Source organism: Sinohyriopsis cumingii, chromosome 16 (genome assembly GCF_028554795.1).
Source record: "Sinohyriopsis cumingii isolate HCF-2022 chromosome 16, ASM2855479v2, whole genome shotgun sequence".
In the NCBI taxonomy this organism is placed as follows: Eukaryota; Metazoa; Mollusca; class Bivalvia; order Unionida; family Unionidae; genus Sinohyriopsis; species Sinohyriopsis cumingii.
Window position 1 is genome coordinate 92,025,515 of NC_142976.1, and position 19,311 is coordinate 92,044,825.

At 35.1% G+C, this 19,311-nt stretch overlaps 1 protein-coding gene across 1 annotated transcript; it reads right to left on the bottom strand.

Annotated features, from left to right (window-relative positions):
- Positions 1–392: 392 nt before the first annotated feature.
- On the bottom strand, positions 393–17,864 carry LOC149780993 (uncharacterized). The gene is made up of 7 exons (XM_089938099.1): positions 17,609–17,864; positions 16,504–16,725; positions 8,708–8,789; positions 6,812–6,952; positions 5,960–6,046; positions 5,328–5,527; positions 393–5,021 (listed from the first exon to the last, which is right to left on the bottom strand). Exons 2-7 carry the CDS (start codon positions 16,696–16,698, stop codon positions 4,101–4,103), a joined length of 1,626 nt encoding a protein of 541 aa, XP_089794225.1. The 5' UTR covers positions 16,699–16,725; positions 17,609–17,864; the 3' UTR covers positions 393–4,100.
- Between the last annotated feature and the right edge of the window lie 1,447 nt (positions 17,865–19,311).

Here is a 19,311-nt window from a genome sequence, read left to right on the forward strand (position 1 = left end):
TTCTGCATAGAATTCCCATAACGTCAAACTGAAACTAAAACATGGGCAATACGTTTGACGCACATGGCGTATGAAGTCGGGTCATTGAACTGGTAGACTGCACACAGATAAGACACTCTAAAGTTGCCGTGGAACGTTTTCAAGGGCTGAATGATGAACGTTAAAGAAAGTGCCTTGTATTACTTTTAAACATCATTTTAAATGTCATTAAATGTCTAATGCTTAATGCATAATATCTACTCTTGGATAGGACAATATTTTCTTCGCGCATCAGTTTGCATGTACAACGTTTGAGACAGAAGAAAATATTGTCGAAAATGATAAATTCTTCCATTTATTTCATTTCACACTCTTAAATTACCATCTATATGATAAACATAATCTTAAACGAATCTTGATTTAATGTTTAATTACGAAAATGTTTGAATAATTTACATGTTCTACTTGCCTTGGCTTGCTAAAGCTGGTCATTATTAAACTAGATTCGTTCATTCAATCACTCCCTTAATATCTTTGCTGGATGGTTTAAATGCATATTGTCATGTCATCTTAATGTAGTTTCCATTTTTAAAACAATGTACTTCATCATCAGTATACATAATAAGCTACACGATAATGTGGAAAAAGCCCTAAATCTTGTAAATGTCTAATAAATGTCACACAGTATTTCATTTTTGCTCGATTTCTGTTACATCAAAGTACCTAGTATTGTGCGCGCGTCACCATAGAATATATTAGATTATAACTTAATTTGTGCAGTATTAACGTTTGACGAAATCCGAATATATTTGCAAGAGATTCCCAAAACAGGACACAACAGATAAGCAAATTTGAAACCATACCAGCCTTTATGATATATATATATATATATATATATATATATATATATATATATATATATATATATATATATAATAAAACATCAATCAAAACAATTTTGTTCATGATGAAAATTCTTCGAAAATGGAGCAACAAAACAAAAAATGGTATAAATTAAACATTGAATCTATGATGAAAGTAATTGACAGTTACTTCATGTTTTCTGCAAATGATTTTCTATAAAATCTGCATTCTGTGATAAAAAAAGGCCCCAACGAGGCAAGGTCACTAAATGTGTGCTACCGTAGAACTCAAAATTGAAAAATATTTATTAAACATTGTGAGCAATTGCAGAGAAAAATTGGGGTTTCCATTCAAAAGCAAACAATCCAAATAAATCACCATTTTCTTTTATAATGAAATCAAGTTTTAAATTGCAAATGAATTTGTTCACTCAAGAAATTTTTCACTCAATTGTTGTATATGAGGTCTATTAGCAGAAGTACAGAGCCGAAATAAATATCCTAAGTTGGCATGTGTCTCTGATGTTAATCTTGGGCATACCGGTCAAAATTGCAAATTTGTGCAAAGTTTGATTAATATCCCACAACCCATCTAAACATTATGGAACGAACACTGATATATATATATATATATATATATATATATATATATATATATATATATATATATATATATATATATATATATATGTATTGACCTTTGAAACCATCTTTGTGACATTGAACTGGAACGAAGTGAAACAATCTACATATTGTCTAACATAGTGTCTAATTAAGATTCACATTTAGGAAACGTTTCATTCAAAAGTGCTATGTTGACCCTAGAATCTCGTCTCTGACCTTCAGATCGCAAGCATGAGTTTTGGTGTCCTACACAAAATATCTAGTAAATATAAATCTATTTTTGGAAAGTTTCTTTTAAGCTGAATATACCTGGCACGACAATCCGTATATTGACATTTTGAAACCCTGTATGTAATCTTAACCGAGGATTTTGGTTTGGTACGTGAAAGTTGTCAAGACAAGTATTTGTTGAAAGGCGCGGATGTACGTCTAAAACTGGATAGAAGTAGTATCGTAATCTATCTGATGACCAATGTTAACGAGTACAAAACCAATGTTAACGAGTACAAAACCAATGTTAACGAGTACAAAACCAGCATCGAAAAATCCAGATTATATCTGCGTTATGTGGAACTTTTACTTAAAGTGGGAAATGCGATCAGTTAAACTATAAAACGAACAAAAGGCCCTGTATCCTATGCGACTTATGGAAGTCAAAGCCATGACAATTGCCTCTAGAATCCGATGCAAGAGCTGTCCGTAATGAAAGTCAAATTGTGCAGGCTTTGATTCTCATCCTAATACTATTCACTTCTTCAAGCTGAGGGCATACATAGTGTCAGATGGTTCAGCTGGTCCCTTTTTGATATATCTGTCTAATTGTATGAAGGAAAGTAAGATTCCAACACTAATTTCTTTTCCTCCACCGACTTCGTTGGAAATAGTTTCACGCTCTTATCAACTGGTTTCACAGTGAACATAATGCAGCCGACATTGAAATGTTTCATCCGCTGGCTGTGGGAAAGAAACATTCAGCATGAAAAATGGCTTAACATAAACCATGCCGTCATAACTGAGTAATTGTCAAATGTCTCGGCAGTGACCTAGCTGCTAATCGATACACGTGTTAAAGATATTTGAAGGAAAACCTTAAGGCTACTACTTATTGGTCAAAAGTTAAAAAGACTCAATAAACGGACAATTTTGCATGCCTTAACCCTTTCAAATTGCAACTCCTTAAGCCTGCTAATTTTGCAATGATAAGAAAACTAATAAACCTGAAGCAATGTAAGAGTGTGATATAACATTTGTATTTAGTGATTACACCAGCAGTCACAATAAACTCTTAATTAAAGCAAAAATGCCAAACCTGCAAGCGTGTAGACTTTGGCCAACGGCTCAAGAGTCTTTCACAAATCTGAAAGTTTTGGATGATTTGCAATGTATTAAACAGCATAAATACAAATTATGATATTTCAAAGATCGTAGATGTCCAGAGAACTAAAAACTTAACATATGGCAAAATATATTTCAGATATGAAGCTGCGATTATACAATAAAATCCAACAACTCGTTTTAAAGAAGAGACAAATTTTAATTAATTTAGATCTCCATTTTAATAAACGCCCAATTTGCATCTCGGCCTGCCTTTCATTTTTGCAGGTGCTTCTCTTCTGATTTAAAATACATAGATTTTTAAAAGTTGGTCAAGTTTTTGTTTCCGGGCTTAATCTACTAAATAGCATCTTTAAGATCATAACACGTCCTTTGCTTCAGTTCTCTAAACACTAGATATACTTTTAAAAACTGAATTTTTATAAAACGTTCATTGCTTGCTAACGTTGTTTTAAGTTATGTGCATCGTGACGTGTATCGTATTTATACATTATGTCGAATTTTATTTATTGTAATCATGCTGACTTAAAATACATTTCATATTGTCTTATAATTTTTCCATAAATATGATCCAGGAAACTAAGTTGGATATTTTGATCCAAAAATATAATAAAGGAAGATAAATAGGATAATTTTATCAAGAATTATGATCCACGAAAATATGTTTGCTTGTTTAGTACCAAGTAAGTAGAGACAGCGATTGCAGTCCAAATTATTTAAATGATTTCGTCTTTTCCTAGTTTAAGATGTTAATTTCAACAATTTGAGTATGGAATTTTACGGACTTCATAGATACGCAGCCAAGGGTCAAAACTGTGTTTCCTGTCTTTGTTTAATTTTCAGTTTCTAATTTCTTCTGTGCGATTGTTTTATTTCAATGCTTTTCTTTCTTCCTCTCAAACACCGAAAGTTAATATGATTCATAGTTTCTTACAACAAATGGAATTATGGTCTTCAAAGGGTGTCAACACTACTTATGAAGTCAAATACTGGTATAGCGGTATATACACAGGTACAACACATGGAAAATATTGAATCTAATACCACTTTGATTCTAAAAATCTCAATGTCCACTTGCTTTAGGTTTCAGTAAATACGTGGTGTACCTGTGTATAAAGCTTCAAATCGTATATAAACTCAATATCGTTATTGGATGGACATGGAGCAGTTATTTGCAAGAATTAATTCATCAAATGATAGATGACGTAGATGCCTACATATATGACACAGTTTCAAACAACTCCTCATTGTCAGAAAGGAGAAGCCACTTCACATAATCTACAGTATAATCGAAGTAAATTATGCTTCTTTTATTGCCTCCTCTGCCTTTTTCGTCGGGGGTTGTGCATTTTCTTCGCTGTGTATGCAGAATTTGTAAGCAGCGTCAAGGCCAGACTGAAGTGCACCCTGGATCCAGGAATTTGCCCATGAGATAGCCTCCCCTGCAAGATACACGGGATGACTAGGGTTTCTCAGTTTTTCAAAGTGGTTGTTATATTCAAACGGACGAAGAGCGGCAAACGCTCCCTGTGCCATGGAATCGCTAAACCAGGATTGTACGACACCTCGCTCAAAATAATCATTGGCCTCCGGATGGATCTGGCAGACTTGTCGAAGTGCGCTCGCAACAGCTTGGTCATGGGACTGGGCCCCAAAAATCAAAGCATCCTGACCCCACGTGTAGGACAGTAGGATCCCGCGATCGTCACTAACTATTCCATTCTCATCCCATCCAGGGTAATGGAGTTGTCCGATTGGAAGATCAGTGACAGTAAACCCGCCCTGGCCTATATTGCTTTGCCAAAACCGCTTTCGAAACTGCAGCACGATTTTAGTTGATGGCTGATAGGTGATACCAGATAAAGCTTCGAGCGCAATGTGTGTCCCAGGTAATTTCAGCTGACGCATAATGGTGAGTGGAAGGGTAAGAATTACTGCATCCCCTTCGTAGCTGACCTTGTCTCCAGTAGTGGCATTTCTTCCCTTCACCGTAACCCCATTTCCGTCCTTGTTCACTTCAACCTCCTCCACTTGGACACCAAAATGTATACGCTTCCCTAGTTCTACGTCGTCACATTGGTTTGGTTTTATGAAAGCCTCTGGCAGGGCTGACATGCCATCTGCTGGTGCTCTTTTAAGGTCTTTCGACCACCAACCCCCTAGCTCTTCACGAAGATAGTCCACCATAGACGTCTCCAGCAGTGGACGATAGCCAGAGACCTGTTAAAAATACAAAATAAAGGATTATATATTGAGGACCAGTATTATATTTATTTGTCGCACCACGTGTCAGTCAAACAACATACACTATATTTTAGGTTTTTCCATCCATCAAGAGGTATTCCTCTATCGTCCACTCTCCTCGAAGGTTTCAGATCACTTAAATTTACCTGTAGAATGTATAAGCAGCGACGATGCCAGACTTAAGTGATATTCGGTGTACAATGAAGATTATAAAGTTTGAAGGATTCTACTTCTTATGTCACATGTTTTTAACTGCTGCTATATTTTGCGAAAGGGGCATACCTTGAATGCAAGAATTGCTTTTTCTGTCCAGGGTCGAAGCATAGGTCCTTCTTCTTTTGTGGTTGGGTAACAATCAGAGCGAAAAAATTCCAACATAGACATTTTACTCCATTTTTTCACCCATTTTTCCCATCCTTCCTTGGTGTGGTCTTTGCGGATTTCGTCAGTGACCTGTCGTATGGTTTTCTCGTACAAATCATCTGAATATAATGCAATCAAGGCTTAATTAACTATAGTATATAGTTATATATTAAAACCAGCTATCAGTATATGCTAACTCACAGAAGTTTAGAAATGAAATAATAATGATAGCTTTTTTCTTTTGGGGGCGGTGATGTTCAAAAAACCAGTTAAGGCATCCGCTGCAAAATGTCTCTACTTGCTAACAAATACAAATGTAAGATTTTGTAAAATTTGACATTAGCATCTAAAACGTGATTGATGATCATGATAATGCGAAGGTGACCAATGATTCACTGATATTACGGCATTGAATGACACATAGACTGGCGACATTCAAATAATTTAACCATCCCCAAGTGTGATCGGTTTACGCTTAAGCAGATTATTCAAAGAAGAACAGAAGATAATAAAGATATACAGATTATAAAAGGAACAAATGGCATCCTCACTGATTCCTTGAATGTTGTTATCTTCAATACCACTATCCCATCCATTCCAAAAATGGTCCGTCCAGTACTTGTTGTTTTTCGCCCAATCTGTCTCGTTAAATGTACAAGAAAACAAGCAAATAAAGCAATTCATGATTCAAACTAGATGAGTAGAAAGTTAATCCATATCTGTATGTATTTATTTCTATTTATGTTTTCGTATTCCTCACGTATTATGTTTTGATCTTTGCAACCTAATAATCTGTACATTTAGTAACATCATTCATCCATCCACGCATCCAATCACCAGTCTTACTATATAATCAAATGATGAAAACATTCTTACCCTAAACTCCTCTAGATAGATGTATAGACATCCTATTAAAACCAAAACAACATAAAGCTTTAAACAGAAGCAACAAAACGGACACGAACTACAATAATGAAAAAGAAAATTGAAATATATTTAAACGTTTTGTTTTTTATGAGGTAATTATAAATTATATTCTTGATTATCTAGATAAAACGGCTGCAAAATAAGTTATAACTAACATCGGTCGTTTTTCTTTATTTCGGAAGGTATTTAACACTGATTTGGCTGACAGTCTTGCGCATTTATGGTGGAAAGCAACGATGCTAATTACAAACGGATGATACTGACTACTGTTAAGCATTTACTATACCAGTAACTAAATATATGAGAGCTGTAACTACAATTAAGCGTACTGTGGATACCACCGTCTACAAAGTTATTGTAGCAGTACTTCAGGTTTCTCTCTGTTGTATCGTCCTGTCTCTACTGGGAAGAAAGAAATTTCACATCTTAACCATGTAAATACGAAATTGTCTTCGTCGCGCATGGTCAAAACTTACCGTTCAAAGTGATAGGTTTCTCCCCGTTAAAATACAGAAGAGCCTTGTCGTTCCAATTTACGAAAGGCACCGTTTTGATATCAAAATGCTTGATGTAATGGTTTGTTAGGAAGTGGTTTGTTGGAATTCTCATGGCACCACCTACATAAAAAGAGTTTGCAAATTATGGCTGAAACCAGGCAGCACATATAACGTTGTATGGTATTCTTGAACAAACCCTATAAACAATGATCAGGTTAATTATGATACAAAATGAGCAATCTATTCATTTTTCCTCACGCTTCTGCGAGGGTTGGAAGGGCTGGGACTGGAGAAAATATTGTCATACCATCCGTTCTCTTGCATGTCTGTCCGTTCGTACGTGATTCTCATATGTTTTGATGTGGTAAAGTATCGGCGCGAGAATTAATTTTTGGGCCCTATCACTGGCATATACGTTGGTGGGTAAAAGGTCAAATAAACAATAACTGCATTGACAATGATATCTGTGAATATTTTCAAGTGAACTTAATACATGCATTCATAATAGAAGAGCGCATACTATTTGTAACGGATTTGGCATCTGTAGGAGAAGAACATACTATTTGTAAAGGATTAGAGGTTACGACCTATGGGTTAGAGTCGAAGAGAAAGTGTGTGTGTGTGTGTGCGTGTGTGTGTAAAATGTAACGATAAATCAAAGAGTATATACTGCGATGAACCATGTGAGCAACTGTAATCTGATAGGCATAAGGCCTAACATTAGATAAACAAGTGTATTACCACGGTAGCATGCGCCCGTAAATTTATTATTATTATTATTATTATTATTATTATTATTTTCTTCTTATTGCACGATTTGTTTAGATCTGGCTACACACCAATTCCCTCTTTGTGTCACTATTGTATTTCTTTTCACATAATACAATAGCAACGTGTACTACAAAACTAACTGCTTTCACTTCAACTGCCTTTAAACTACAATTGCTGCCACTACTGTTGCTACTCACACCTATGTTGTTGTTGTTGAGTTTAATTATAGTGGCGTACGCACAATTGTGCATGTGCCACTATTTTCTGACTGCACCGCAGCCTGATAGTTGTTCCTGGGGAAGGGAATGGTGCCACCTCCCCCAGACTTTTATGGATTCAATGAACCCTGATAGTTTGGCCTCAATTTGTGGGTCCATAAAGGTCCCTTACAGTTGAATAGTTGGCTGTCATTAGTGGGAAGGAGAGCTCGGGAACGGTCCTGGTTGCTTCACATCGCTGGTTTTTTGTTGCATTTGCCTGGTGTTTCTTACGTTTTGTTTTTTTCTTCAAAATGTTCTAAAAAGGGGGGTGTTCTTTGCTGTTTATAGAGGTTGTTAGTAGAAACCATGTATGAAGAGAGATTTTCAAGGTTATTATGGTATTACTAGTCGAGGTGTTTAAGGTGTGCTTCCAACGTTAAGTTATTTATAAGTTTTTAGATATTGCCTCTTTAAGTTATTTATTTATTAATGCTTTTAGCTATGTGCGTATGTTTATATGCATGTATAGATGTAGGCTTATTTCCCTATCTTCGTGCCACTTGGGAAGAGATTCATACAGCCAATACAGCGATATACCATAATATACGGAACACTAGTTCAACCAAAATACTACACGTATATAAACCAATATTCAATAGGAAATATGTCAGAATGAATCATAATAAATAATAATAAATTGTCCTTAAGACCTGAATGAAATTACTGAAATGTGACTAAGCTTGAGGCATTCTATCCCTAAGAGTTAAGACACCAAAATACTTTATGATATATATTGTTAACACTGTATGCATGTATTTCTGTGTATATGTATGTCTCTATATTTATGTATGTACATGTTTTTGCACATAATGCTTTATCGGAGTACTTCCTGCATGAATATTACCTTCTGCGTGTAAGCCACTTGGAAATTCGTGCAAAGTTTTCACTCTACCGCCGACTCTGTTCGACAGCTCAAGGATTGTGGTCTACAATAAATAAATAAATAATAAACGAATGAATTATAAACTAATCGAATCAATAGTTCATATTCTTGTTATAATTCTTATTTTTAACCTAAACTTTTAATAAGAACGTTTTGATAAACTGATGTTCGTACTTTGTTCTCAATATTCAGTAAAATTTGGAATTTAGCTTGACTTACGGAACTGTTTTCTTGCTTTCGCTCTGAGAATGTAATACAGGATATTGCATGACATCCTTAAATTCAAGCAGATTTGAGGAGCAAGTGTCCTTCTTAAAGAGGGACTGTAAGCAATTTTTTTTTAAAAATGGATAAAAAAAATGCACTTTGAAAACTCATATACTTTCAATGATATGTATTCTATCTAATCCATGGTGAAGTCTCCAAGAAAACAGAAAATATTTTCAATGAAATCGGCGTTTTTGCTTCGATGTGGGAGGAATATGCATAAATCAACATAAACACCATTAGGAAACCATTTCACGTCAATAAAACGTTTTGCAATTGACCAGTCGTGTAATTTGTACGGGGTTTGTACAGGGAAGTTGATCATATGTTAGAATTTCGTTTATAATTGTTTGAATTGCAGGCAAAATATTCACTTATCCAATAAATTTCGATAATGTTTATAAAGAATTCAGTTGTTGAAAATGACTGTGATATGTTAATCGTTAAACGCTGTTTAAGTATTCATTTCATTACTGAAGTTAACCTATGACGCTTGGTTGGTTAGTTGGCTAGGTTTCATCAGCACGTTGTTGATTATATCAAACTCAGAAAATGGGATATAATGCCTGCTTCTCCCGAAGACACACTGATACAGCCCGTCTCGGCTTCCCTAAGCAGTTATCGAACTAGCGACTCTTTGATAGTTAGGCCTATATTGATATGTTCGCATGCCGTACTCACTTTATCAACACCCACCCACTATAAAGCCTTCTATACCTATACACCTAGAAAGTTTATAAAATGTCCAGTAGTGTTATATTTGAAATGAAGGGACTCGAAAAAAAAAAAGAAAATCGATAGTAAAATCAAAACAAACAAAAACATTTATCTTTATTAGACATATTCGCTTTAATTATGACACTGTACAAAACTATTAACACATACCTATTCCCACGGATCACGTATAGTTTATATGCTCATTAATGATTTCGTATTCTTGAATGATGTGTCTAATAGGATATAAAGACAAAACTCTTAAGTTGTAAAGTCATGGTAAATAAACGGAATAATTTGGATGATAATACGAGTTTCCATAATATTGTGTTCTTTCCGTTGCATCAAACAAATCCTTTTCCCAAAATATGAAATACAGGAAGGTTTCTCGAGCTAGTCCCCCCATACGAACACTACCTCAATGGATGTGGTGAGTGACTCTGTTTATACCGTCATAAGAACCTCGATTTGGACAAAATACTTCGGTCACTATACGTACTTTTATTGAGCGGTGTTTCCTCCAATAATACCATTACAACATTATTTAAATACATTATTAACGTCATTATTATACATGAGTTGATTTTCAAGCGAATACAGCAATTTGCTTCTTCTACAAAGTTAGCCTACAATTTTGATTTTTTATTAACCTTCTTCAATCAGCAGTGTCTGAAGTGGGTTCATACGTGTTTTACAAACACATCTTAAGTTCAAATTTTTTCCAAACCTGCTTATTTGCCAGATTGCAATATACTGTTCTATTATTGATCGTAATACAAAACAATCGATCATTTAAACTGCTCAAGCAATATTGAAACTGAATTATATATTTTCCTGTAGGAAAGTCTGAGGTATGTTGCATATTATATTTTATTTTCACTTATCACAAACACGCTTTATTGTCTGCAAGCAATACCAACCAAACAAAATAAAAACTCTCCCAGAAACAACAAACGAAGATAGAAATATGTTCATAGAATATCAAAGTGACCGAAATGACGTAAACGCCAACTTAAACACAGCGAGATTGGCCACATTAAGACTATATTCACCTACCATTATATGGTTGGATATAAATAAAAACAAGCTAGTCATATATTTTTATCTATTCAGGACTTTAGTTTTACAGACATGATGTCTTGGCGATTGAAGAAAAGGACAACAGCGACAAAACCAAGGGGCATACTGCTTATCGTAAATTCATCTTCTGGATTCATGGGTATCTATAGCAACATGTTTGGCATTTTATACCCAGGTATTGTTTGTGGACCAAAACCGACAAATACAAAGACCCACTTGGTCATAATTCAGGATTTTCCCCTTCTTGCTTTGGCTGAAAAGAATAAACTGACTATATGAATGCATGATATTGCCTATCTACCAAACTTGTTTTTAATTCATTCTGATCTTGCAATTTCTTTTTTCCAAATACAATTTATCTTTAGGAATAAATAAATGAGCAATATGTATGATTTTATGGAGCAAGAAAACTATGTTAAACTAATTATCAAATAAACATCAACATTCAACTCAATCCAGGAATCCAGTTACCAGCATTGAAATGTTCTAAACAAATTTGGCCCATATACAAAAATCTGTTTACAGGTTGGGTACTTTAACTGTTGCTACAAAGTTGCTGATATGTTATGAGTAACAATTACAAAAATAATTAAAATCAATTTGAAATATACAACAGTATGAAGTAAAACATCAATAATAACGCTTCTATTCGTGATAATATTATCACAATGACATAACTGTTCAGTGATCTCATGGAGCTGTTTATCTTAGTATGCAGCCCCAATCTAAACATGGTGATCTTGCATACAACAAGTAGAAAACGTCTTGACACACGTGGACAGATTGAGCTAATTAACAGTAGGTGTCAGTGAACTTATGATACTACACAACACATACTTAACCTGCAATATATCTGGACATACGTTCTTTGATCAAAATAATGAATTCTAAATAACAGCATGGAAATCATTTTCAACGATACTATGCATCGTCATCCAAATGAAGGTCACAGTGACTCAAGACATATCCATTTAATAAGTTATATTTAACATTCATGTTATTTCTATTGCAGGTAAAAGTACAGACACTCACAAACAGGCGCAAAGACACTTATGCAGAACATGCATGCATACATGCACTCTAAATTGTTAAGATCAATAGAACGATTGCCTTTAAAATTCTGGTGCCTGATGCCGTTATTCAAGGAAATCTTGAATACACATTTGCATATATAATAGAGCAAATCTAAATGCATTTCTAAATTGCAGAGGTAAGTGACCCACTGAAAATATATGATGCATTAAATATTATAAGAAAACTTGAATCAAGAATGATAATTTGCAGTATAATATTAGCAAATATGAAGATAGATAATTTCAAACTGGCCACAAGCTGACATAAATGTGTTGTACCTGAAGTTGAGGTAGTAGTGAACCTTTTTCCGCGTCCTCTTATCCAGAACTATGTCCATGTTGTGCATGAAAGTTATGACTGAAATAGGTCTTTCCTTAGATATTCCCTAACTGGATCAGCCTTCGCCATTTGTCATTTGGAGTAGTACGCTAATTCTCTTAAATAGTATCTAATCATACAGACATACCTTGAGGTGCTGCGATACCCTTGCTCAAATATACTAGAACGAAATTGGCAGTCAGGAACTATTGCAAACTCCATATGAATATTACACTATTCCATAATTAATACTTATTCTTCTATTGGAGTTGTTATACATCCAGTATCAGTTTTATTGGCCAAGTCTGGTTGTGTCCATACAAGCTAACAACGTTAACCTAGTCAAACAGATTTGGTAATTATGCAATGAATGGGGGATATTTAACATGACTAAAAGGAACACATCCATAAAAATTAAATTTACTCTGTATCATTACAATTATAATCCCCTAATTCTTATACACAATAAAGAAAGCCTGTTTTAAAGGTCGAGTCTATTAACAACCACGTTTAGTAAGGAACCCTGAAGCAGAATAGTCTAGGAATTAAGCTCTGTCAACCAGAGACATGTTATACAAGGCCATTCTCTACTTCCGAAAGGAATCTGGTTAAGAAAGGGTTTGCTGCGACTACCTTCTGCAAGGAAAGCCTGTTTCACGTCTGCAATAGAAGGGAACAAAAGTATTCTACTTCATTGTGCATCAGGTTCTATTCAGGGCTATATAGAGGCTTGATACAACGTTTTCAGTAACTTTTTGGGATACGACTGTATGTAACGTTGGTCTTTTTATTTTACATTGTTTTACATGCACGAAAGTATCAACATGTATCAAATATATGCATGCAAACATGCCAGCTAAATTTCACTTGAGTGTTTTGTGAAATAATCGTCCTTGTGCAAAATGTCTCATGAAAAAGTATAAATAATAAATTTTGATTTGGTTTGGTGCAATGAAAATATTATTAGTTCATCTACATATGCGTCAAAAAAGTACATAATTTAGAAAAAGTTGTAAAATGTTGTTTAATGGTACGAAAATCTAGTGTCAGTCGTATGTGCTTATTTACTCAATTCGTTAAGTAGGTTTGTTTTGCACAATGGGGAAAACAAACTTATTTATACAAAAGGACAGACGAACGTATAAAGACCAAATAACGACCCATACCCTCACCTCACATCCGTACAAGCTTTAGGTTAAAAAAAAATAAACATTCGACGATTCCATCCCAGTAACGCATTATTAATACAATTAGTACCATTCCGCATCCCCGTCTGGTGACTGAATCATGTGGTCAAGAAGGATCGACAAAAAGAATCTTTTCGTATTGTTGTATAGTTTGTAGGAAAAACTACAAAGGTCAAAACAAACTACAGTTGTTGTACGAATATAATACTGACACCGCCTCACTGAGCTATTTAAAAAATCTCGATTAACAATAAATAAATTCAAGGAGAAATGCAGTAGAGTAAGGTACTCACATGTCTGCGAGGAATGTAGCTGCATCAGATTGCGCTTATAATTTCTTCTCTTCCATCAGTGCAATTCATCGTGTAAAACTGTGGTTCGGTACAATTCTTGTCTCATTTCTTCGCGTATCTCGTACCTTTTTAAACCTCTTCTTCGCTGATTCTGCTAATGTGGTTACTATTCTTTTCCGTTGATATAGAAGAGGTCTTAGGAAACTGTAGTCGTAATAATACGAATACCTGGATAATGATTAGGCGAAGGGTTTCTATGTCATATAACTCGGCATAAAAGCTTCTCGCTTATCTGAGATTTCAATTTTCAGCGAACTAAATCATTGCTTTCGAGGAATTTAAAGTTGATATGTTATCTAAACTTTCTCAAGCTTATCATCAATAATACAGATTTTTTAATTTGTATTTGATTTATGTGCATTGTCATTCTTAATACTTTATGATTGGGTCCCTCGCAAGCACACAGCTATATTATCTGGTAACCTTTGAGTTGTCCCCCCATGTTTCCGAACGTTTGTAAAAAATTTATATGTTTATGTACCCCCCCCCCCGCATAGGTCTGTAGTGTTGCTTGTTTTCTAAGAGATCAGATTAATTTGGAATTAAAAATATATTTAGATATAATTTGAATTTCCGGTTGATCTTTTCTTAAAGTCTTTTGTTGGTACTTGTCGGGCTATCCGGACTGGTTCCTCAAAGATCGAGATTATGGGGTTCTTTCTTCCTGCCATAGGCACATGCCAAAGGCAGGTTTCCTTCCCCTTGCTTCTAATTTGTGTTCTTTAGCGAGAAGATCTCCCTGTGTTTGCTACGTGTTTAATACTATGGTGTATGGATGCAACAGTGTTTTTGTTAGGACTAGCTTTATAACGAAATTATATTTGGTTGTCTATTTTATTATTATTATTATTATTAGCTAAGAACACAAAAAGGGAGGGTATATTTTTCCCCTCTTCTTTTCCTCTCTCCTTTATATTATTTTCTTTCATAGCTTCTTTTTGTTTCACTGTCTTTTTCCTCTTTTTCTTTTTTCTCTGGTTATGAGAGACTCGTGTATCATTTCACCAAAAATGAAAAAAAACTAATAAAACTAATTTTGAAAATAAAGTCTGCCTTTGTCTTGGCGTGTACGTACGGCGTGTATGTATTGTCTTTCATCACCATTGTATCGCACGGACTTAAGAAAGGACACTAGGCCTAGCCCTATATCAGGGGCTTTGGCTGCTCTTATTCTCCAGTTGCCATGCTGCTCCATATAAGTGGGCACAACTTTATATTTCGTCTCGAGCGATACATGGAGTCATCTGCATTATTAGGGCCGTTAGATTTGGAAATTGTTTAACATGGAATTCCTGGCACTGATGTCCCTAGAGTTTTAAAAGATATCTTTCGTTGGGAGAGGGTCACTGGTTCATGTCCAAATAAGTGAAAACGAAGTCAGTTCAATCCCATTTATTCATCATTCGTGTGAAAGGCTTCTCATGCTGGGCGTGCGCCTCGTGCTGGTGGGATCTTTCCTTTCCTTTTAATGCGCAATATATATTGATTAAAATTAAATCTATTGTCTCATTGCAACTGACTTTTCATCATGGCTTTGGAATATTTGCATGAAAGGTTTAAGTCAAATATCTTTAATATGGATACAGATACATATGAAATTCTAACATAAAAAGGAATTTCAACTTAGTTTATTTTAATTTGCCTTTTTTGTTTGTCCATTAATTATTTAGACTTTTCTAAATGAGGTTATGCAGCTGCGGGAAAAAAAATTACACCAAGCATGAAAATAAGTACCAGCTACTTGGAAAAGTGTTTGGTGCTACTTTTCCTGTGGTCTGAAAGTCAAGTCGATGAAAATGCCCAGGCTAAGTTCCAGCTGAGCGAAATGTCATATCGAGTAAAATATAATCTAGCAGTTTTCGTTCGACCCTCAGTTAATTATGTGTAAGGAGTATTCAAGTTTGCCCTTGAGTGATGTGCAATAAGCCTTTACTTTCAAGATGCACATATCTAAAAGTATAATGAACTGTACGTAAGTCGATCCTGACAAATACGCCTATCAGCGGGTTCGGGCGAGCAAAAGCACACGCAGTGAATGGCTTTTTTGTCTTTGTTTTCACTGACGAAGAATACTGCAAAAGCGGTGAAAATTTTCGTTCGTTTGTCCGATTTTAACTTTTTATTTCTTCATTGGATCCTCCTGAAACTTTACACACTATTGCAAGAGGATGCATATGGGGCTGATAGGATCGAAGGTCAAGACGATACGAGATTAAACGTTGGTGTCAACGTATAAATGTTTGCTTTTCTGTTTGTTTTTACATGGCCGTATCCCCATTTTGTTGATAAAAAACTATTACTAGAGAACACGTTTAGATAATTAAAGATGTCTGCGTCACAACGTCATAGATTAAGGGCACGATGGTTTATTATTTCAGTTTTTGCATGACCTAAACTTGCTCCTCCACAGAAAGATTGTCAACAAGATTTCCCAAAACGTGCAATGGTGTAATTCATCTACAGCGACGTTTAGCACAGATGACATTACATTTACTGATTCTTATTACGTCCCCGAAGTAGTGTGATACAAAATATAATATCAAAGTGTCTCGTAGTGTCACGAATTTTTCCCCCTGTTAATCTTGGAAGAAGGAATGAAACAGGACAAGAAATCTATGATGAGACTCAATAATATTTCTTTTATCACACCAAATCATACATTTTAATAATTTCGTCCTATTGAACAATAAGGACGTACACAATTTAGTGCTGATCGAATATGTTGATCGCAAAACTACAAACTATACTACTGCAGTGTGCTCACCTTATGCCGAACTCGCTCAAGTACATAAGCGGCCACTAATCCCGAAATTCCGGCACCAACGATGATCACGTGTTTAGGAAATGTTGGCTTAGGGAGGCCTTTCTTCATAATATTCTCATAAAATTCCCTATAATTGTCCTCTTGCTGTAAAAATCCATTACCCTGCGTATGCCGATGTACCTGCAAGATCCTCATTTTCTGAAAGCAGACCTCGCTTAACTTCTGTAATAAAGCAAATATTCGGACTTTTCAAATTGGGATTATATATATCTTAAATCCACCGTCTGAGAAACAAATGTGCATTTTTGTGGTAATCACTAAGGAATTAATTTTCACTCCAAAATTTGCAACGTATCCACTGATAGAGAAATAATGTAAACTTATATTTATCTATTTGTAACTCTCTTTTTGCCCATCTATAGCACTCAATAAAAGCTCCAACAGTTCGCTAAAAATTGACATTTTGAAAATATTGTATACGCATTTGTGGAAAACAGCGAAGATTTTGTAATTTATCCGTCCTCGGCACTCATATAAGCCGTTGTTTGATTTAGGATATGCCAATTAAAATTTTATAACGTATGCGAAATAATTTTGGAGCACACGCCAGGTAAATTTTATGATATGACAAAAAGTTTTGATATTCCATTACGTCATTGAGTTTTCTTGCAATGCATCTTTCATGAGCAGATTTATATATCAATCAAAAGATAAATTATACCTACATGAAATATGTACCAAACTTTAAAAACCGTATAGGTGCGTCATCATTGAGCATGCATATTCCTAGTTCACGACTGGTATTTTTATAATGTTCAACAAACATAGAACATAATTTTCATGGCAAATCTATCTAGTTCGGTTGTAATGTTTAGTAATAGGAATATTTTCCCGACACATGCACCAATATTAATAAACAGCTGTATGTAACATTGACTAATGCAATCCAGAGAAATACCTGAGAAGTCTTAACATTTTGTTACCATATGATATTAACACAATTCTTCGTGTTCAGGACATAAGTTTGAATTTAGAGTTTGTATTTGCAAAAGAGTCCAGAGAGAGACAGACAGACAGACAGACAAGCAAACAGAAAGGAATATACCTTTTATCTTTGCTGTTGACTCTTCTTTTTTCACGCCTGTATATACGAAAATAAATCTGTATTTACTATTTTATAATCAATCCAGGACGCAGGAACTTTGAAACGCCCAAGGTCAACCAATAGATTATTGCACAAACTAAGTCAATAGCTGTCGGTACTAGAGTCGGGCCTGCCCAGACGTACTCCAGTCGAAATGTTGTGCTTAATTACGCACGGGTCTATTGAGACACGGGTTTACACTCATTAAAACTTATCAGCTTGAGTCTTAAAGTGTTGTGTTTAGATTCAGAAAGAGAGAGGGAGGGGAGCGAGACACTTCACGAGCTTTTTGCATTTACTTTACATTGTAACTCAATCACTTTAACACGCCCAGAATGGAAAGGCGTAGTCAACCAATAGATTATTGTACAAGCTAAGAGAACAGCTACCGGTACTCAAGTTAGGCCCGCCCAGACCAACGCCAGTCGAAATGTTGTGCTTGATTACGCACGTGTCTATTGATCTTATCAGTTTGAGTTTTAAAGTGTTATATTTCGATCGAGAGAGAGAAACAGAGAGACAGAGAGAGACTTCACGAGCTTTTGTCATTCACTTTACACTGTAATGCAGTTGATTGATTTCCTAGCATACGTGTGTGTGTTCGAGATAAGATGCCGCGTAAATAATAGATAGTACAAGCATAGATTCTTACCCAAATTTGTGTATTATTAGCATTACATCTGTGCATGCCGAATTCCCGTCACAGTGATATGCATAACTCTTTGTCTATTATAAGCATGTATTAACTATTAACTTGTGTCCGTTATAAGCAGATGTTCACTCTAAACAGGCGGCTGATTTGGATATGTGTCCCTTATGAACATGTGTTCTTGTCATTATCAGCATGCCTCAAGCTGCAAGGGCATAATAATCAATGAAAACATGCATTAGTTTTAGACTGTGTTAATATTTAGCTTTAATTATTCCATTTAACTCGACTGATTTTCCAGAATACTAAGTGATAATTAACCTTGTATAGGGGAGAAAACTGTAACGAAAAAAGTAAACGCCCGAACCCGTCTTTTCTTCACTAATTTTTACTGCTTGTCTGCTGTCATTAATGACAAATCAGATATGAGGAAAACACTTTTAAGTTGAAAACAGAACATTCTTCAATAGATAACCAAAATATAGATTATATGACGGTGTATGTTAACTGATTATGAATAAAATAAACATCATTGGCGGACATTGCGAATTATATCATTAAAGTACTAAATAATTGTCCTGGTTAATAACGGCTCTGCATCCGTTGGACACTATACTCTTGAGTTATACAGGAATATGATAATAAATTTTCTTGAAAGAGGGGATCAAAACATTGTACAATAACGGGATGATCTTAAGCTTAAAAGGATCAGGAAAGAAAAAAAATGATTAAGAAAAATAATAAAATAACCAATTTCTTTGATGGACCTGACGGAAACGCAAGGCAAAGAAAAACAAGCCCGGGCGCTTAAACAAGATCTTAGATGGGAAAAATATCGGAAGAAAGATTCGTGCAGGGAAATTTACGGAATTGAACGAAACGGCAGTGGGATAAATCAGGAGGAGGAACGAAAGAAGCCGAAGATAAAGTAAGAGCAAGAAACAAAGTATACATGGGAAAAAAAAGGTTTTCGAATGTATAAGAAAGTATTATGAGGAACTATATACTTCACAAA